Genomic DNA, 22,387 nt, shown 5'->3' with positions numbered 1-22,387 from the left:
TTCCTGCTTTTTTGCCCCTATCTCTATTTTAGTCTGTCTGGGATGAATGTCACACAGGCCTCCTCCCATTCTCCTGACAGCCAACAGCCTAGTCATGCTGGAGCTCAGCTGACCCCGGCCCTGGCTCTCAGGAGGGGGTATATTTAGCCTACTTTGGGCTGCTGAGGTAAGGAGCCTTTGACTAAGCAACACTCCCACCCTTCTGGGGGAGGAGGCCTCTCTTACATCCTGCACTGGGAGCTGTGGGAATCAGGTGCATTTTTAGGCTGCAGTGCATCAGCAAGTTCATCATTTAGGGGAGGTGTCCTATTTTAGTAACATGTTTGCATTAGAGAAACAATTGAGAAATGAAATTACAAGCATGTTTGCTTCTGTAATTGAAAAAAAGCATTGCAATATGATGTATGAAGATGCAAAGAGCAGACAAAAGAAAAGGTTAGCAACTGTGCACAGATGATGTCATGCGCATGATGAGCAAGCAGCAATAATGTCAGTGTGAAGTGGAAAACCTGGGATGTGTTTTTGCATTCAAAAACATCCGGATAGAGGAGATTTGGACAATGAATCAAATTCAACAATTATTGGGTATTATGCAGCCTTACTAATTACTTAATCATAATGGTTTATCAAAATTATCGAGACAAACATTTTATATCTGTGGAATAACAGGCACAAGTTTGTATAAAAAGTAGGCCTACATATTGTAAATAAATAATAAAGTTTGATTTTATCTAAGCTCAAGCCTACAAGAAAATCAGAAATCCACAACAGGCATGCTGATGAGTAACATGACTGAGAACCATTACTATGTACTCAACTAAAATTTAAATCTGATCTCTCAATGCACTACCACTGCCTTAACTAAGTACTAGTATGGTTGTATATTAATAATATTATAATAGGATTACACATTCTTCACTGAGACCATAATGGCAGTCCATATTTTAAATTTAACAGTCAGCATCACTGTGCTTTGGAGTTCTTTATTTGATGCCTAGTTTAGTTTCCTTTCTGATCTTGAAACTAGTAAGCACTGAGCATAGGTTTGAAGTGAAAAGCAGATCTGGTTTATCTGGGAAGGGACTGTGAGAGTTAAAGGATAGCAAGGCTTCAGAGATCGGTGAGCCTGTGAGCATCTCTGCAGAATTTCTACTCGCCCAACATCAAACGAGTCTAAAGCTGGTCACTAAGCAGCAGACTAATCTGCTAAAACCTGCGAGTTTTATGGGTTGTGTTGGAAACTGGCCAGACAGCTTGACATTTTGGAGATTTGGGTTCTTCTATCCCTCCCCTTAAGTAATGGCAACTAAACCACCCCCTGTCTTTCTTTTTTTAGCTCTTCCTGTGTCTCTCCCCCACTGCATTGCCTTTCTGCTTTTGTACAGCTGCAGAAAAGCGTACATGCCTTCAGGATAAGTGAGCCAAAAAAAGAAGAGAGGATCAAAATAAGTTCACCAGCTCACATAAAAAAAAAAAAAAAAAGAATAGAAAACGTTTGCGGAGCAGCTGAAAGAGCAACATGACACTCCAGAGCTAACTCCACCTCAGGCTACCAACTTGGAAGCCATCAGGTGGAGGGATAGGAAGATCTGACATCTCCCAACAACCCAGAGAACTTTTAATCTGATCCAAATGCAGTTTTATGACTGTACTGGCCAACTATTACCTGCCGTACGTGTCCACCACGAGGGCAGCGTCACACATAACTAGCATGAGGAAAGATTTTCAGACCAGAACAGACAGAAATCCAATCAAGTGAGAAATTAAGTCTAGTGTCAAGTGACTCTTACCTTGATATGTCTCCCCAGTACCATTCTGCTTCTTGCAATGAGCTGCTGGCGGCTTCTTTCACACCGTTGCCATTTACTGGTGTCATGGGTTTTGTTGGCTTGGGAGGAAGAGCTGCAGAAGAAATGAGAGATTTATTTTAGTGGAAAGTCTTCTAACCTCATGAGCAATCCTACAAATATGAAGTTAGTGTTGCTACCTTACAGATGAAAATCTAACCTTCTTAAAGAATAAACTAAGCGGATATCATGTTAACAAATGGCTGTGTTGTGAATCCTCATGAATAAGGTTAAGTTGCTAAGAGAATCCAAATTTGAACTTAAAATGCCAAAATGGTAGGAATACAATATCCTGAAGCGCTCTTTTTTTTTTTTTTTTTTTTTTTTTTTTTTTGCAGCTATAGTGTTTTTTTTTGTCTGCAAATACTTGGAGTACTGACAGCCAAATAGTAGTAAAATTACCACCCAGGATTAACTATTGACCTTTAGCCCTTAATTTTCCCATAGATAGCCTTTCAATACTCTCTCCTCTGTCACGTGTGTAGTTAGACGAGCTTGTTTCGGAAAATGCAACAGTGATTTCCACTGAAAAGGCAAAAGATCAGTTTTCACGGAAAATGCAACAACAACATATTCCGTTCGGCCCAAGCAAAAGTGTAAACAAAAAACAAATGACCTTCTCTGCCAGTCTTGCTTTTCTTGTACTTGCTGAATATGTAATGAACATGTTCCTTTCTTTTGAGTGATAAGCTTCCTTTGTTGCCAGCAAAAGCAACAGCTGCCGCAACAGCACGCTGGAAAGCTAACGCTGATGATGCTTTTGTGGCCTTGCGGGTCAGGGGTCACCAAAACGTGCTGCTCAGCCACGTAATGCATTATGACACCCTCACTCACTGAAATGTCGCTGAGAGAGTATGTGCTGTGTGTTACATCTTCACAGCATGCATTCTCATGTCTAATTTCCTGATGTGAATTTGTCAAACTTAGAGCCAAACTAAACTTGAATGACGGTTAAATGCCATGCAAATCTGTTACACTACTTTAAACAAGACTAGCTGAATCTAGGGATGCAACGGCAGTTGCTCTAAACAAGTTGTTCACATGTTTGTGTGTTCAAGTGCTTCAGGGAAACCTTCAAGACCAGGTGCAGTTGGCAAAGACTAGTCTGAGACAAAAAAAAACTGAAGGCTGGAACTCCGTCTGAAATGTACAGAGACATAGTGTTCAAGCCTTGCACCTACCGCCAAGCCAAACTAACCTCCCCCTGACCTAGATGAAACTTGCAACGGGGGCCTTGAAACAGCAACGCACCACTCCGTTCTCAATGCACAGGTTTATTCAGAAGGCTTTTAAGTGAAACCAAAGACATGCTCCAAGCAATACCAGTGGACTGTTTAGGGAGGACGTGGCTCAAGCAGATTATTGCCATAATGAATTCAAATATGACCACATCATTATAAAAGTCAAGTTTCTTTAAAAAGTCACCCAACTGTCCTTAGTCTGGCAGAGACAAGGCTGTGTGAGAATGGGTGTATATCTATGCCAGGACAGGGGAGGGGGAGTGGTCTACTGCATTAGGAAATGGGGAAGGCATGGAGCAAGTGAGCATACAGATGTCATAAAAGCCCAAGCTGATTCTAGAAACCCCTGGGCCCTTCTAGCCAAAGAAACTTCTTTCTGTATGCGAATGAAAAGAGGCAACACTAAGGTTCAATACACCGGAGGTGAGTCACGGAAATAAAAGCCCACAGGTACATGCAATGCTCACTATAGCCAATGAATGAATCATTGCTGCTGGCACACTGTGGAATGACCCACTGCTCCACACACAATTGGCTCCTTTAATAAGAAATGATAATAAAATCGTTAAAGATCAGAGAAGAGATGAAGGCTCTCTGAAGAAAGAGAGAGAGAAAGACACTTTCTTATGATGCCATTTCAGTACTTTAAATTTCTAAAGTTGTCATTGAAGTTTTATTACTTCCCGACATTGCAAACATTTGTGAATTGAAGATCTTTAATGGTTCTTTAAAGTTTTGGTGATGCGAGAAGAGGGGTGTGTGAATGGTTGTCGTTGAGGGTGTCATTAATTAAAAGCAGTGGCGGTTTTTGGAGTGAGAGTGCATGAGTGTAGTCGGAGACCCGGGAGGAAACACCTTGGTCTGGTGGAGTGAGCGGCTTCACCAAAGACAAGCAAAGCCAGGCTAACAGACACATCCCCACCCAAACGCTACTCCTGCAGGTGTGCATACACCCTATTCCAACATTTCAGTTGGTCTGAGAGGAGACCAGCCAAATGCCTTGAATGGAAAATGAACATTTCTTCAAAGCTGAAAATATGGCATCCCTATGCACTTTCCTGTCGTCACAAACTTTAGGGGGAGTGCTCACCACCTGGTAGGGGACCGTTTGTGCAGCATAGCAGCTTATGAAAAGTCATTTGACAATGTATAACCTTCTGTTCCCTCTACGCCAACACAATAATCACCATATTAATATTACATTTGCAAATACCCGCGTGGCTCACCTCCTCCACTCCCTAATGTAATTTAGAGACTCAATAAACCGAGATTCAATCTCTCACTATTCAATACTAACATGTGAGCTGAAAACACACACACCAACAAATATAAATATAAATATATATATATATATATGCGCCTGAAGTAGGGCTGCACGATTAATCGAAAAAAAAAAATCACGATCTCGATTCATACATAAATGCGATCTCATTTCTAAATGACGGCGATTCACTTCCGTGTATTTCCCTGCATTCAGATCATACTGCATTCACGCGTTATTGGTCACTCACACAGTAACAAAACACTACTAATTCACCAATCAATCATAAATCTCGATCACTTGTCTCCTCTCCCTCATTGGCCACGTTCCGCTGTCACTCACGTGACGTGTAACAATGCAGCAGACCTAAATGGAGCCAATAGGCGCGTTCGCAGAATGATCACCGTATGACATCAAAGTACCACGAGAGCGATAAGAAAGCAGTCGGATCCTATGCATTCAAATCGTTCTTGCGGTACTTTGATGTCATACGGTGATCATTCAATCTGCGCAGCGCTGCTTCAACGGGGCGTCAGCATCAACGCTTGACTGAGGGCGTGTCTGAAGCTTGTTGCTGACCAGAGCCGCTGAGAAACAGTTGCAACACGCTTTGATCTCGCCGCCGTGCGGTCACGTGGTTCATAGAGCTCTCAATAGTTCCAAACAACTCCACGCTGTCAATTGGGTCAGACAACAACAGCGGGTATACTTGCAGCATTTTCCGGCAAATATTAACACATTGTCCATTGATTAATTAGTTTAATACACTGATAGTATCATTTTTCTCTGTGGAGTTTAATGGAAATTAACTATGGAGTAAAAACATAGTACAATGCAACACAAGATAAGCCGGTTACATTTCTTTGTATGCAAAGTATAATGTAAACTGCTTAATAAAGATTGGAGACTTGAGGCATGACTTTGTGTTTTTGTGTTACACTTATTCCTGTGGATGTGCAGACCAATGAGGAAATAAATTATGCTTATTTAAAGAGTATAAGAAATCTAATTAGTATGTAAAATGTGTTGTATTAATATACATTTCTTCATCTATGGTAATCTATTATTCACATTTTAATACAATATTATGTTAAAATATAAGATACAATATGCATACACAAGTGAATATCAATGAATGCTAGAAAAATGCTAGAAATGGTTTTAGCCATTTAAAAAAAAAACAACAACATCTAAAGACATCTTTTTCGCCACCAGCTGACCAATTAATACTAGCACTTGCCTATTCTATTTATTTATATTTATTTAAAAAAAATCATGCTATGTGAACTGCGCTATACTAACTGAGACTTGTATTTTGTTGCTCTTTCGTTGCTCTGTTTGCTTCTACATTGTAAGTCGCTTTGGATAAAAGCATCTGCTAAATGACTAAATGTAAATGAAAACTGTAAATTTAAGTTTTGCAAATACTTAAAAATAAAAAAGGCAACCAACTGTATTCAAAATATTTTATTATATAATATCCACGTTATCTAACTGCAAAATATAGCATATACTGCCTATTATCTAAAAATTTAAAACTGCCTATTAACTATAACGTGTTTCATAAAATACAGCTACTGGTCAGATTTCCGAGAGGTAAACTAATGCGTTATAATGGCAAAAAATGCTGTAATTTCCTCAAATTTCTGGCGACTGTGTTTGAGAAGCACTGAAATGAATGGGCTTCAATGCTGAAACTATCGGTTGTTTGGAACTATTGGCTGCTCCATGACATGCTTTACTTACGCGTTCCTATGGAAGCCTATGGGAGTGTCGCAACTCTGTTTCTCAACAGCTCTGGTGCTGACGCGCCATCATAGTGATAACAGCCAATCACATACTTTTCTGGTGCTGCATGAACGGGATTGGCTAGCGTCTGTGCTAGGGTATTTGCATAAGGCGATCTGATTGGCTGACGCCTGCGTTGGCGCTTGAAAAGTTGAAAAGTTTTCAACTTCTGCCGCGTGCAACGCCAGTGAAGCGACGCTAGGGACCCACAATTCAGTTCGGGAACGCTTGACGTCACTCCATTCAAAGTAAACGAGAGGCGTTGACGCCCCGTGTGAATGTGAATATTTTTATTTATTATTGTTAATGTTCTCTTATGTTCAACAACTTAAAGCTTTAAAATTATTAAATTTAAGGGGTCTAAAATAAAGGAGAGACCATTTTTTTTTGTTACTCCAGCACTTTATTATACTGAATGCCCGGTTTCTTTTTTTTTTGTACTTGAGTGCAATACATTTTGGTTGAAAAAATGAGAATCGTGTAAGAGAATCGTGATCTCAATTCCCATGGAGAAAAATCATGATTCACATTTTAGCAAGAAACGTGCAGCCCTAGCCTGAAGCATATATTTCAGCCTGAGATTTCATTTAGTCACAAAGCCTCTTTCAGAGCTACAGTAGCAGCCTTCCACCAGTAAGGGAAATGACCCCCCTTTTTCTCACTCGCTCTCTACAGCAGCCAAAAGGCAGGTGCACAAGCCCAGATGAAACCTCAAATTCCTGCCTACCAGTTTTCCACTGTCAGCTCTTTCTGTAAGTGTGTGACCACCTTTGTCCTACACACACACTTGGTTATCTTTGTGAGCTAGTGATGGGGTGCGAGTATGAAATGAACATGGAAAACGGAAGGAAACAGATCAAGAAAGAGGCAGAGATGTGACTAGGTGATCTCCTTACAGCAGTCGCCCCATCTGTGTTAGTGTCAGAGCTATCGCATCTGGGGGGCACACAATGGAAAGTCCACAAAGACGCAGAATGCACTCATTATTAAAGCTACCATTCACAGATTCAAACTAATCACGATCATGATTTATGGCAAAAGTGAACAAACAAAGGGGGTCAATTTAAATGACAAAAGTGAAAAGATTTCTTTTAAATTTCTACAACAGTAAACTAGCCCAGCATGCTTCACTATAAAAGCAAAAAAAATGTGTAAAATTATTTTTGTAAAACAATTGTAAGATATAATTCAAAATATTATTATTCTTTCTAAATAAACTTCTAATGAAAGAAGAAAAGGGAAACGTGAGAAAAGGAAAGCGACTAGGATGTAGGATGGAAAGGAGTGAGTGGCAATGCAGCGCTGCAGAGCTGCGCAAGTCTGAACAAAGAAAACTATACATCCATAGGTAAAGCCTATGGCGATCGGCGACCAAGCAGTCCATTGTTTAGGAAACAAATATAAATGGCAACATGCAGCTCAGAACAACATCTCCAGAAGTCATTGTTCTGCAGCCATGCACTTGTGCACAGAAACAAAAAGACATGTTCAAACTTCTGGTTCTACAGGTGATTGAGCCGATAAAGCAACGGTACTTTGAAAGACAACACAAACATAGACTGATACCACACACACACGCACGCACACAAAACAGTTTAGTTTAGGGTTTGTATGTACAAATTAGAAGGTGCATTAGCATGAGAAAAAGCATGTGGCAGAGAGTGATGACAGTGTCATTGAGGAGAGCAGCAGGCGAGGGCTGCCACGTCCCAATCCAGGGGGAATGAATTAAAAGTGTCACCAAGCACATGGGTGGATTAGATAGTCCGTCGGGGATATTCACAATCGCATGTGAAACCATACGCGCTCTGTGCACTTATTATCATGATCCACTGTCACCATTCGCTCCCAATGAATGACTAAAAGACAATCCTTGCAGCTGAACTCATAACAGCCTCAAATTATTTTTTAATAAAATAAAATCACAAAACAAGAAAAATGAAGTACAACTATCAATGATTACATGTCCTGGAAAAAGCATGGTTCTTACGTTAATTCATGTTGACAACAGCACGTTTCCATCCATACAAGATCCAGGACACTTCCCACACAAAAGAACAAACACTAATTGTCATTGCGCTCCCCTGACAGTCTGTTCAGAGCGTTACAATAGCAAAGACAGCAAAGACGAAAGCAAAGACCGTGACTGTGAAAAAGCAGAAGAAAAGAAGAATGGTGTCTCCCTTACCGTCCTCCTCGGGATCCTTTTTGAGCTGCATGTATACAGCCTGCACTCAGCTGTCTGTGACACAAGTCCTCTTATTCTTTCTCTCCCTCTTCCTCTCCCTCTCTCCCACTCGCTCTCGCTTTCTCTCCACCCTCTCTCGCTCACTCGCTCAGCCTTTCAGACTAAAGCCAGAGGGAAAATCCCTGCTCCTAAATTCAGATGCTGCTGGCTTAACAAACCCTCTCAATGGAGAAATCGGCAGCAGCCAATGAGAAAGCAGGAGGGGAGGTGGATATAAGGAGAAAGAGAGAGCGGAAAGCTCTGGGGAATGATGGGGGGGCGCTCTTCCCAGAGAGAGAGAGAGAGAGAGAGAGAGACAAGGCAAAGACGCTAACACGCTGAGGCAAACACAAACCAGGACACATGCATCGAACCGCTTTACAGCCACACTGCTGGAAACATAAGAGTACCAGATGCTAAAAGTGTACTGATTGCCTAAACACACTTAATTTATTAAATATATATGACAATGTTTAATATGATTATATAAAAGAAAAAAACGTGTGTGTGTGTATATATATATATATATATATATATATATATATATATATATATATATATATATATATATATATATATATATATTTCACATACATATATTTATTGTATTATGTGCACATATGCCTATTGGTACAGAGAAAGAAAATGCTGTGTTTTCACATTCTGCTAAAGAAAACCCTGCTTCCTCAACATAATATCAATTTTCTGTGGACATTTATGAATGAACAAGCTCAAATACATTCAAGACAGAACAAGCTGAAAAGGCACAGAACAAAGAAAGAACCATGTATCAAGAGAGATAGTGACATTTCCATCCCTTATGTCATACGAATGCCCATTGAGGGATGTTAGAAGCTGACTTTCCCTTTGGTGTCGCTGCACTTTTGTTGTCCAGCCAAAGCACACTGCTCCGACAGCCTTTATTACACTCACACATCACCGGCCCTAAGAGACAGGGGCCAACTTTCCCCTGGGGGCGGCGTGGCACCTGTGCTCATTGGACACTGCAATGGAACAAAGCGGTCGCTTGCTTGTTTGCAGACGCACACACATGCAGGACCGTACCTCAGAGCCTTTCACATCTCAATTCAGCTGTAATAAATATTCTAATGAACATCTGCACGGGAACCTCGTCTTGATTCTTTCCTTTCAGAGTCACTTTCTAATCTACCCATCTTCTCTCGGGCCATGCAGATTTCACTGTCCCGCAGTGCCTCTCTAACAGCGTCTCGGAGATGAAGTGCCGTGAGTTGAGGAAGAAGCAGATGATAAGTCAATGTGTGGCTATTGACAGTACATGGGGACAAACGGACATAGAAAAAAGGAGAGATCTGATAAACCTGTGTGCAGTGGCATAGAATGAAAGATAAGATTAATGTGTGGGTTGATCACACGGTGCTGTGCTCATTCATCCCCGTGGCAGAGCAATCGAAGGGCTATTCAAGCCAGAATCCTGCTTGCCAGATCCGTTCAGTCCACCACAGCTCATTTTCAAGGAAACGAGGAGGTTAGAACTGAGCGTTAAGCATTGTTCCTTTGAACAACGCAGAGAATATCATAAACGTAATAGAATGATTCATTCTGCCCACTCTTGGAATAAGGCTGCATTTGGACCAAGAAACCGTTAACTATCCTGCATGCGGATACATAAAGACAGCACCATCTTCACAAACTAGCAAGCTCCATAAAATGTTACAGATGCGCTGTCAAGAAATGATGCACACAATGTGTTTTGTGTTTTTGCATTAAACACAGTTTGTCTTAAAACCCCTCACAATGGTCACACGGAAGTAACAGCCTCATGCAAAACTGTCAAACACAGTCTCTTTTCTCATTCCATTCACATTTCATGCTTCCAAAGTGTCATCCGTCTCTTTACAGCTGGAATTAACGACATGAATTAACGACCCATTGTCAACTATGCCTGTGACTTCTGAATGGGATCCAGTTTCCAGTCTATGACATCATTGTTAATGGCAATAAAATGGTGTCAGCGCTTAATAAATGACACATGGGTGGCACTGAATTTGAATAAGGAGCGCAGAACACCAAAACTAACATTCAGAAAGCTGGGTAACTTGCTCCAAAAGACCCCTGAAGCACTTTCACCATATATAATTCAGTGACTTCACTGGTCTACAAGTTATATAGTGCCTATCTGCAAAAACGGCTCCGGAGCAGATTCTGTGTAACACCACTTAAAGGTGTCGAACCACTTCATAGAGTGCATTTCGATCTCTCCACATTTTGCATATCAATACCATTTGTGGTGAGAACGTACAAATCTCAGGAAAAACTGACTTGTATAAAAAAAAAAAAAGATGCAAAAAGTAAATGGAGACTGACACTAACATCTCATTTTGTGTTCTACTGAAGAAGAAAAAAATGTCATACAGATTTGATATAATAAGAGGGTGACTAAATGACAGGATTTTCGTATTCAGGTGAACTATTACTTTAAAATTAAAACTACAGAGGGATGTAGACTGTTGCACTCTCTTCAGGGAGAAAGAGGCTTTAATATGGCTCCCATGTCTGAGTGAGAAGTCGGTTGTGATGCATTCAAAATGTTCACGATAATGTTCATGCAGATTATATCAGTACGATTAAGGCACATTTTACTGACAAGCTGACAGCAAATGAACGATTTTAAGATGGCGAAATGGGTTTTTAAATGCAGCCATTCATGGCTCGCTGTACCTAACATTAAAATAAAATAAATTTCATCTATAAAGAGGGGCTTGTTTGTTTAAGCAGACAAATGACTGCAATGTCAGATAATGCGACTTGTGTAAATGTTAAACACGCTGAACGTCATTCATGAAACAAAATGAGATCTGCAGAATGACATCGGAGTCACCATTCATTTTCACTGTATGAAGAAAAGATACAATGAAAGTAAATGGTGACTGGGGCTGTCGGTCTCTAACCTTTTGTGCTTCACGGAGGGGGGAAAAAAGTAATATGTGTTTGTATCAATGTTAGAGTGAGGAAATGACTAAATATACATTATCGGGGTGAACTAATCGTGCTGTTAGATTAATTGTTGTATCTGTACCTGGTGGCTGGTCCATCTCAATGTAAAATATTAATTCAGTGGAATAGGGCATCATCACTTCTCTCCAGTCGTCATCTTCTTTCTCCGTACTCCACACTGTATTGTACATGGTCTGAGTCCTCTGGTGATCGACTAGGCTCTCACCGAACTGAGTAAAATCTAATTTTCAACCCAGACGAATGAAAGACACATAAAAAGCTCGTCTGACTGAACGGAGAGCTCAACTTTAACAGTCTGAATGCCTGCTTCAGAGTAACTGCGTGTCATGAAAGCTGTCAAAGCACCAGGCTTCACTCATCCGAGATCACTTGATCGAGCATATTTTATAAAAAAACAAAAAAACAAAAAAAAAACTCTTTAACAGTCCGACAGAACAGAAAGTAGATACCAGCTCTACAATCCACCCCGTCCTACCATGACGACACAGTAGTGTTCTTTTCAATCAGCTCCCCAGGTCTACCGGCCCTTTCCCTTCACGAGCGAGGAGGAGTCCATTCGGTGCGCACAGCATGGGGGGGACCTGCTCTAACCGTCACGCGTGGAGCACATTACTGTACTCGTGCTTGCGTTTCAGCGGCTAATACATATGATAAATAATTACAAACGGGAAAAGAAGGCCGAGTTTGTAGTTATTTATTGTCGTTTCGACGTGTGTTACGGTGTCGTTTCATTCACAATTGACATCATTTTACTACACCCCTTCACCGGCACGAAATGGACTCGCCTTAAAACGGATCACTGGCACTGTAGGTGCTGTGGAGCACGCGCACTCCAGATTTGGAGCCAATCAGAATGCGCAGCTCTCCCAACTAGTTGCCAAAGTCGGAGTTTGTACATTATTTGCAGCCGCGTGTTTCTCATGATCCAATGAACTGGTTCGAAGAGCGGAAGTCGAGATTTTATTGGTCAAACCGTTACTAAGAGGTACAGAACTGATGGAGAGAGCGGAGTTCGGTTTGAACGAAGTAATGATTTTGATGCTATATACGTAAAAGATAGCATGTTGATTGGAGATATAGACAGTGCATATCAGTAAATATATTAGAAGTATCATAAGAGAAACAGCAGCTCATAAAAGTCTATTATGGGCAACTGTGGAAATACAAACTGGAATTAATCATGGACAATGTCATTTGTGCTTATGAAATAAAGAACACACATGCTAATAATAAAATAAAAGAAGTAGCCTAACATTAACAAATAAAAAAACCTTTTCAGTCAAAAGTTCAGTTCGGTTTGTGTTGAGTCCGTCAGTCTTCTAAGTTTCAAAAATAAAATATTAAGAAAAATACTGAATTTCCTCCAGGCATTTTGCAAAAATTTTATATTTGCTAACTGTTGCCTGTGCTTCAGGTTTTCTTTTATGTGCATATCATTAATGGAGGTTGGTGGTCTGCTTTATAAACAATTATATTGTGGATGGCAATCTGTCTTCCTGTACGCCTCTTTCAGTCCCCTCTGTTCTCATACGTGTGATCTATCCATCAAGACGGAGAATGACCCTCTATGGCCAGAGCAAAAAATAGGATCACAATGTTTGCATCTCTTTAAGGGAGGAACCTCCAGATGGCTCGTGCCTGACAATGGCTGTCCTTGTCAACTGTGTCAAACTTGCTTAATTGTCACTGTCCATGCTTCAGTTCAGCATGAGCAGATGGATCCAAAACAATGACAAGCAACCGAACAGTCACAGTAATCCATAAAAAGCTGTGGGAAAATATTAATCACTTACACCCAATGCATAATGAACAAGTAATAAATGTACTGGACCATGTAAATTATGTCCATACGAGCTGTAAATTCAAGACTGATGCATTTATCTGCGGTCACTAGTGTATTGCTAGCCGCCTCAGCAACACTGGAGAAAGACACACGTGACTATGGGATTTGAGCGTCAGAAAAGTGTGTGTGCCTTAGAAACCTTAATGCACAACCAACTGAGGCTTGTTATTGGTCCATGCCTGTCCTCTTATTGGACAGTGAGCTAAATGCTAACAGTGTTTCTATGGTATGTCTGCAGGGTATTCAGATTTGGCTGATCCAAGATGTGCAAATTAAAAAGGAAAAGATCTTGAGCTGGGAGAAACTATATGCACTGCAAACTTTAATTACCAAAGTGAGTATGAACTAAGACATGATGAATGCCAACATTAAAATCAAATGTTTGGTCCCAATTATTCATTGTGTTACAGAGAAATGTATACCCAGCAAACTAAAAACCTGGTCTTCTCTGTGGTTTAAATAAAGTTATGCCTACCAGGACATGTCAATTCTCGAGAGCATACGATTGAACAAATATCTGTGTAGTGCAGGATGAGTCATCAACATTTTTCCATGTAAAATTTAAAAGCAATTATGTGCAACAAGTTTATTTTGTCACTGTTTAGGAGTAAGCATATAGTTAGCCTTAAGGCTAACACACATAGAAATAAAAGCAACAAAACTTTGAAATAAATTCTATTTGCATGTATAACTTATATTAACCTACTTTTTGCCATCAGGTTTATGTCTTTATCTTTTGTAATGTTTGCTAGCTGATGTTTCACACTATACCTGCATGATTTATTATTACACTCTTTTCTCCGATTACGGCGAAATGCGTTTCCACATGTAGATTTTGTGAGCCCAAAAGGCAGGCATGTCTAGCAGAATGAGATTCTAATCTGCCTGACTATAAGACCCAGCTAAACGATGCCAAATCCTGTTGAAAGAATGAGGCATTAAGAAGGGTTAGGGGAGTTACATCCATGCCATGTAAATTTGAGGATGATGAATGAAAGGACATTTTGACGACATGCTAATATAAAAGTCGCCTGCTTGCTGGGTGACAATAGCCTGACTGTGCTGTATTTGTATTGACTAAATGTAGCCGTGAGCATCTCATATTTTATCTGTGACTGTAACAACTAGAGTGGAAAGTACAATTTCAGTTCAGATGCAAATAGGCGGCTTCATTGTTCCATATTTAACACAGACATAAGGGCGGCACAGAAGAGGCACACAAAACCCAGAGCTGTTGTGTGACCACTGGTGTGCATTATACATAATTCATAAAGGAGATGAAAGCTGAAAGAAGCAATATCATTGTTCCCCAGCTGATATCATGGAGGGGGAAATTAATTTCAATCCACTGTAAATTACACACAGTGAGACAGATCAACTTTTCTGTTTTTCTGCTGAGCTCATGAGAATCAGGCTGCTCTCTCTGTCACTGTCTCTATGCCTGGAATAAGCCATAAGCTGTTTCTCTCAAAGCCAACTGAGAGAAAAGGAAAAAAACAGAACTAACTAGAGATGTTTCTTTAAAGGAATAGTGTACCTAAAAATGAAAATTCTTTCATCATTTACTCCGTCATTCTAAACCCAAATGACTTTACTTCCATTGAACACAAAGGGATAATTATACTGTTTAAACTTTCCCACCCAGTTAGTCCCCAGGAGAACTGAAGCTTTCAAATATAATCATAAAAGTGGTCCATATGGCTTGTGAGCTATATTCAAAGTCTTCTGAAGTCATACGCTTACATTACATGAGGAACAAGCTTAAATTTAAATCCTTGTTATGCTGAAAGGAGCGACCAAATTCTGATTTTGTGTTCCACAGAAGAAAAAAGCCATACAGGTTTGGAACAACATGAAGGTGATTAAATTACAAAATTCCATTTGGTGAACTATCCCTTTATTGCTGCAATCTCCATGATAAATATAGACCACATATGACATATAACTCACAAAGCTCATTTTGGACTGGACACACATTATAAAAACAGTAGTTCTTTATTATCAGATACTTCAAGCATGACTAGATATCAGTCTCTTTTATCAACAAGGTTGCACTAATGGGCGCACTCGGCAGAAGGAGTCATGTGTCTTGGATAATGTATGCTCTGATTCGAGTTAAACGATTATGCATACTGTCTGGTATTTGTTCTTCACTTCTCATCCTGAATTGGCGGGATTTTCAGGGGTGCAAAAAGGCATAAATCACCGGTATTGCCGTGCTAGCGCATGCGCAACAGAGCAGCCCCAAAAATGACAACGATGTGTTAATGACTCTGCAAAAAAAAAAAAAAAGAGCAGCACACTGGCTTATTAGCTAGCAAAGGCAGAGGCAGTCTCTCTCCGTCTCCATTTCTGGGTGGCAGGCAGTCTGCGCTCCTGTGATGTCATCCTGCAATGTGAGCATCCCACTAGGACTGATGCAATACTCCGGTGACACTCGGTAACAAGCAGTCAGCGTCTGCCAATCCCCGCCCCCATGCCCCCTTCCTCCGTCTCATTGTCTTTCTCCGTCATTCTCCACCTCTTGTCCACTTTTCTTACAGCGTTCTCAAGTTTTAATCAGCCTCTCTTTCACCTCTCTACCTTTCTCTCTCTCTCTCTCTCTTTTTTCTCCTGGGTCTACTTTTCTTGTCATCCTTTTCTTTCCACACGCCTACTCCTCAGCCACCTTTCTCTCTGAACGGCCCTCTGGTTGTCATGGCATCAGGCACCATTGCTCAGCATTCTGCAGTTCAGCAGATAAAAAAAGGGCTGTTTAACTCTTGCCTGTCTGAGCCAGATCGGTCTGCGAGGCACAAAGATAGTATATCAGCAGTCATAATCCATATATCCTAGACTAATTAACAGCTTACGATGATGATTAAACAGTCCTAAAACTAAATATCAGGGATGATAAGATGAAACACTCAACAAACAGAACATTAGAGGCTTGATCTGTGGTTTGAAGTTGCAATTAGCCCAGCTACAGCGTCTAAAACCATCACAATAAAACAAGCACATTGTCTTCTAGTACAACACCAGGGAAACCTGCTGGGTTCACCGGATATCTTTGCATTCTATCATGAGACTAAAGTGGATAAACGAGGTCTGCAACTATGAGAGCGTGTCCACTTGAGAAGCAAATAGTAACAGATTAACCCTTTGCCATAATGGCAAGCCTGCATTTATAGAAGCCAAGTAATGAATAGACTATCAAAAGATTAGAGGCTGAACCTGGGTGTGCCTCTTTAGGCAGGACTGAGGTCTCATCGTGTCTTACCTACATCACTTTACTAGCTCATACTTTTGTTCTTTTCCTAAAAGTTATGGAACTTTGCATAGCAGCACTTGTTAGAACCTCCTAAGGATGTATTTCCATTAGCTGCTTTGGATAAAAGTGTCTTCTGAATGAAAAAAAAACAATTCTGAAACGGACATCTAAACAGTACTCATCTCAAATGAGCCCTTTAAGAAACACAGATATGTAGCATAATGTAATACATGTGTAAGTATACGCCAATATGTTCTGTCAGTGTTTGTCAAAAGTGTAGAATATCATGACAGTTGATTAATGTGATTAATCTGAAATATTAATGATTCTGGTTCTGATTTTGATTCCTTTGATTCGATTCGTTTCGATACCTAAAAAACTTTTAGTAATTTTGAAAATAGCTGAATGGAACAGAAATAATTCTTCAATGAGATTCACTACATTCAAAAGTCTGGTGTTGAATTTTGATTTTAGTAACACTTTAGAATTAGGTTCCATTTGTTAACATTAGTTAGCTACACAAGTTAAAAGGAACTAACATTTCTTAAAATCAAAAGTTGTATCATGCTCTGATTGCATGCTAAGGGGATGCAGTTTGTCCCACCCACTTTTGTGAAACATTGATTATATTTTTAGAGTTTTATTTTGCTTAGCCACAATGCAAAGTAAATAAGTAACTGCAGGTGGCCTCATAAAACATCAACTTTAAAGCAGAGGCCTCTGTCAGACAATTGCATCAGTAAATGAACGTGCATGTTATAAGCATCAATCCTACAGTGGATCGCACAGACTATATTTGCTGGTGCATGGATTTCCACCAATCACATAGAGCTACCGGGCAAATTTCATGTTAAATAATAAATATTCAAGAGCAAAGTTGAACTTTTATAATTTTATGCCCAATCCCCCATACGCACACAGATGTTCCAACACTTCTGGGTCTTAGCATGAGGTTTTGGTCATTAAAATATATGCATTTTAATATTCATACTTGGGCTGTTTTCTGTCCTGTTACCATGAATAAATATTCAATGTGGCATAACTTCTGTTTTAAAGCTAGAGCCACTAAACAGGATTTGTGACTCCTGGCTACAGTACGGGAGATCTGTTTTATCTGCATTCATATCTTCCTGCTTTGTGGAAGTTTTTTTTATATGCATCAAATGTAACCATTGGTAATGTAAACCATGACACAACAACTTTACATCCATTCTATATATTTTAATACTAGACCACTGAGTGGGATGAAACCTATTATGATAATAGTCAAACTTTGATCTCTTAAACTTTTGTTTATAAAAGTTCTTCCACATCTTTATACGAGTTGTGTTATTCTATTAAATGTAAACCGCATGGGATAACATAACGTCAAGACCCTTCAGTGTAAGTGTTTCAAGGTTTTATCCCATCCCTTGATTGTAACAAGTATCTCAGAGAGTTGTGTGTATAATTAATTTAGTCTGATAACCGTGTGAGTTCCGATGAGATTTCATGCTGAAGTGAACAAACTATCCAAAAACTCCCCCACTCTCCTCCCAGCTCTTAGTTACAATTATAACCAGCACCTGATGCCTGTTTCATCCCTTGATAGAAGACTGAACTCAGTGACACACACATGTCATTGTATCAACTGCTGATTGCCTTCAACTCCCACGGTTGTGGTTGCTAGGCATTTTAATTGCATCCAAACAAAGAATGGAAAGATGCAAATGAGACTCCCATCCTTGCTTGAAACCACAGAAAGATGCATTATAACTTGCATGCGTAATGTTTAACACCAAAATAAAAACAGTTCAGGTAACACTTTACAAAAAGTTCCTATTAGTAAATGCATCCATTAATGCAATATATATATATATATATATATATATATATAGTTAGACTGACCACCTCTAGTAATTTGGTATAACTCATGAACTAACATGATACAAACATTTGAAAAGTGCACCTATATTTTAATAAGCAACTCCCTTCAGTTTATACACCTCATTAGGGTCAGTAGCCATTGACAGAACAGCAGCTGACCCCATCCTAGCCTGCAGAGGGGATCTGTTTCTGTACAAGCAAAACACCATCACTGAGAGGCCAAACAGCCTGTGCTTAACAGTTGTGCCATTGGCAGGTTTGGAGATGGGAGTGTGTGATTGTTCAAGGGAATTGGAGCCAGGTGGAAACACAAGGATTCCATCAAATTCATAAAACACACTCTTGTGTTTGTTTCTCTACTCTACTGTAGTACACACACAAGTTCAGAGAATAGTTTATTTATTTATTATTTATTTATTTTGTTTTTCACCGTATGCAAATCCAGACTTTAACACCACATATTGCAGAAAATGAAGCACTTCGGGGTAAATGTAGAATGTTATTAAAATGACCCACAGTGAAATAGTTTGAGTTGATACAATAAATAACAAGCAAGAAAGAATGATGTAGGGAAAAAGCAAAGCATGGTACTGCTGGCTCAGCAAAATACAGATTTACAAATCAGATTTTTTACCTAAGGGGGATATTCATGAGCAAGCGCCAGTATGAGTTTGTTAAAGTATGATTCTAAAGTGCTAAAGCATGGCAAGGTTTTATTTGTTTATGAAAAATACAATACATGTTGCATTAAATATATTTTTAAGAAGTAGGTTTCTATCACTTAACAGCACAAGAGGTAAGATGAGGTAAAGAAGAAACATGAGGAGAACATAATTGGTGACAAGTGGATAGAGTGAGATATGTGAAATTAAGTAAGAGTCTGAAGTGGCAGGCTGGGTAAAAAAAGAAACATCCATTGTTTTTATTTATATTTCAATGCAACTCAAATGTCCAAAAGGAGAAAGCAAAGAGTATATGACTGCAGTAAGTGTAAACAGAGGATGAAGCAAGTGACTAATTGTGCATTTGAAAGTATTTCTGACAAGCAGAAGGAAACAATAACTAACTCCATATTCAAAATGCGCTGTGCTCTCTCTGTTCAAATATGCATTAAATTGATAAAATGTGGCAGCAAAGACATTTATAATGTAACAAAAGATTTATGTTTTAGGTTTTCATTTTTAACTTCTTATTCATCTACAAATTCTGAAAAACTAAAGTTTCAACAAATATATTAAGCAGAACTGTTTTCAAAATTAAGCACCAAATCAGCATATAGAATGATGTTGTAACGGGGCGAATGAGACGTGAGACGTGCGGATCCATGTGCAAGCTTTTATTAATAAACAGTCAAAAAACAGGCAGGGTCAAACAACAGCAAACAGGTATGGTACGGGCAAGACACAGAGCAATCCTAGGGCTAGCGAGAGTCGACGATTGGCGAACAATATCCAACAGGGCAAGGCAAAGGGTAAATCCAGGAAACACGGGCAAGAATCAAAACACTAGAAAAACACACAAGGCAAGACTGACAACAAAGTGGTTTCCGTATTGCAGCTAAAACTAGGAGAGTTATAAATGCAGAACAATACTGGAACTAAACAGAAAAACACAGAATGGCTCGGTAAGGCAGCTAACACTAGGGGAGTGCTATACTCAGAACAATACTCTGCGATCTGTGAAAGAAGTCCATGGTTTATGTATGGTGTGTGATTAGTGCATACAGCTAGGGATGCAGCAATTAACCGGTTCCGCGATTAACCGCGCTTTAAAACGTCACGGTTAATTAATCGTAAAGGTTCCGCAAAACCGAGTGTTTCTGTTGCGCGGAACTGAACTGTTGCAGCTTGTGCAAAATGAAAAAGTCACACTACTGGTGGTGCACCAGCTTAAAATTACGTGCTTATCAGAGACTCGAAGGCTACTACACGCATTAGATTAGTGACAGAGGGACTAAACAGCGAAGCTTTATTTCCACCAGAGAAATGCCTGTCGATAGTGTGGGACCATTTTGGGTACACCAAAAATGACCAGGGTGTCATTTAAATATTGCCGTAAGAAAACTAATGCTAAAAGAGCGAATACATACGGCTAGCTGTACACTGAATGATTTTAATGCACGACATGAAGGCAAGAACCACCTGACGCGAAGCTACGGCTCGTTAGCTCAGCATTCTGCCCGCTTCAGATCAGAAAGAGATTAAATAGTGCAGTAAGATCACATTTATTTGAATTAATTAATTATATTTAGCTACTTTAATTAATTATTCGAGAGAGAAGGAGAGAGAAGTGATAGTTGCCTGTGTGAATTAGCCTACCTGTGTCTGTGTCTCTCCAGTAGGCCATTTCATTTAATTAATTAATAAAAGTCACGGGCCGCGTTCTCAAGACGTTTGTGTCCTCCTGAATGAATCTCCGATCTCACAAGCCAAAACAATAGACATGATTTTCTCAGGCTACATGTAAAATCATATGAATTATTATAAAGATTATTAAAATGAATACGTATGGATGACAGTTGATTACAATAATATTTCATTTTATTTCCATCATTAGTAACAGTTTCCCCTGTGGGATAAATAAAGTTAATATTAGTTGTATATTAATAATACTTCATTAAATTTATTTACTATCCCTGTTGTAGTATTATTCATAAGTAAAAACCAACAAGATTTTTTTTTTTACCATGTTTCCAAATTCTCTACCCCAGGTCCAAAAGAAACTGAAAACATTAAATACTTTTGTGATCTATTTTCATTTATTATTTTCAAAGAGAAATACTCTCATGGATGTTTACAGAGCAGCGGTCACCTTTTTTAATTCTAATGGGAGAGATGGACTTTTGTTTGTTTATTATTATTTTGTGCTGTATTGTTGGTTACTGTGTTATTTGTTTCAAAAGCCAGTAATAAATAACACTTTAACATCTAAAGAGTGTTCATGTGATTTTATACATTATTAAATGTTAGGAAATGAATAAATGCATAATAATCGTCATAATCGTAAAATCGGGATTATTCATCAGACAATAATCATACCAGCAAAATCTATAATCGTTGCATCCCTACATACAGCTGTGTGTCGTCAGTGCAATGGATGATGGGAAACGCAGTCCAATGTGATGCATGGTGTGAGAGTCAATATGATGGAGAGGCGACCTCTTGTGGCAGTTGGACAAAAGACCACGACCCAGATTCGTGACAGATGTCTGAAAGATCATGTAACACTAAACACTGGAGTTGAAAATGCTGAAAAATCAGCTTTGTCATTACAGGAGTACATTACAGTTTAAAGTATATTGAAAACAGTTATTTGAAAGTGTAATGATATTTTTCAATATTCCGTATTTTTGATCAAATAAATCATGTGCGCATAAAAAAAACCTGAAAAAATCGTACCGATCCCAAACATTTGAACGACAGTGAACCCTATTATAAAATATTTTGGTGAATTTTTTTTTTTTCCTCAAGCATGTAAAATTATTGTATTCACTGTGCCTGGTCAGTTTGACCGTACGCAACTACATGACCACGCGTACGCATTCATAGGACACAACTCTTCTCTGAGACCTCAATGTTCTCTAGGAGCTGGAAAGCAGAGTGATTTACTTGTGAACGCTAGATTGAATTATCCTGAATGAAAAAGGGGAACTGAGGAAGACAAATTACAGAATGAAATCGCTTATGTGCATGGACACAGTTATTGTGGTCAAAAGACAAGCAGTCCACGGAAAATTTAGAAAAGCATGCTAATATGCTATGCAGCATTAATTACAAACACAGAGCGACTGTGAGACATAAGTTTTGTTGAATGTTCCCAAACCAGCTGTGGGAATTCTTGAAGTCTACCTCACATGAATTGGCAGATAAATAGCAGAAGTGCATCATATTAGATTCATGACTGCATTTAATCAAATTGTGATGTTCTTTATGAGATGGGTAATGTTAAATGTAACTATCTATAATGTAAAAAAGTGCATTTTCATTTGCAGTTGTTTTTAAAAGCAGTAGGCCAAGACATGCTTCCACTACTAGGCTGCATGTCAATGTGTTGTTTTGATTTGACTG

The 22,387-nt window shown here is 39.3% G+C and overlaps 1 protein-coding gene across 3 annotated transcripts in view; it reads right to left on the bottom strand.

Annotated features, from left to right (window-relative positions):
* The window catches only part of pik3r3b (phosphoinositide-3-kinase, regulatory subunit 3b (gamma)), a 163,448-nt gene that overhangs the window by 4,534 nt on the left and 136,527 nt on the right, over positions 1 to 22,387 (bottom strand). Inside the window, exons 1-2 of one of the 3 annotated variants that reach the window (XM_079431955.1) lie at positions 11,423 to 11,880; positions 1,791 to 1,902 (exon numbers count right to left, since the gene is read on the bottom strand). In XM_079431955.1, the coding sequence (XP_079288081.1) occupies positions 1,791 to 1,902; positions 11,423 to 11,531 (221 nt within the window). In that variant the 5' untranslated portion in view covers positions 11,532 to 11,880. Of the gene's footprint in view, positions 1 to 1,790; positions 1,903 to 8,325; positions 8,508 to 11,422; positions 11,881 to 22,387 lie in introns of those variants that run through there. The other 2 variants (XM_079431956.1, XM_079431954.1) reach the window with 2 other exon arrangements.

The sequence above is a fragment of the Barbus barbus genome (genome assembly GCF_936440315.1).
Source record: "Barbus barbus genome assembly, chromosome: 13".
Classification (NCBI taxonomy): domain Eukaryota; kingdom Metazoa; phylum Chordata; class Actinopteri; order Cypriniformes; family Cyprinidae; genus Barbus; species Barbus barbus.
The sequence above is the reverse complement of the archived record's forward strand: the minus strand, read 5'-3'. Positions and strand labels throughout refer to the sequence as shown.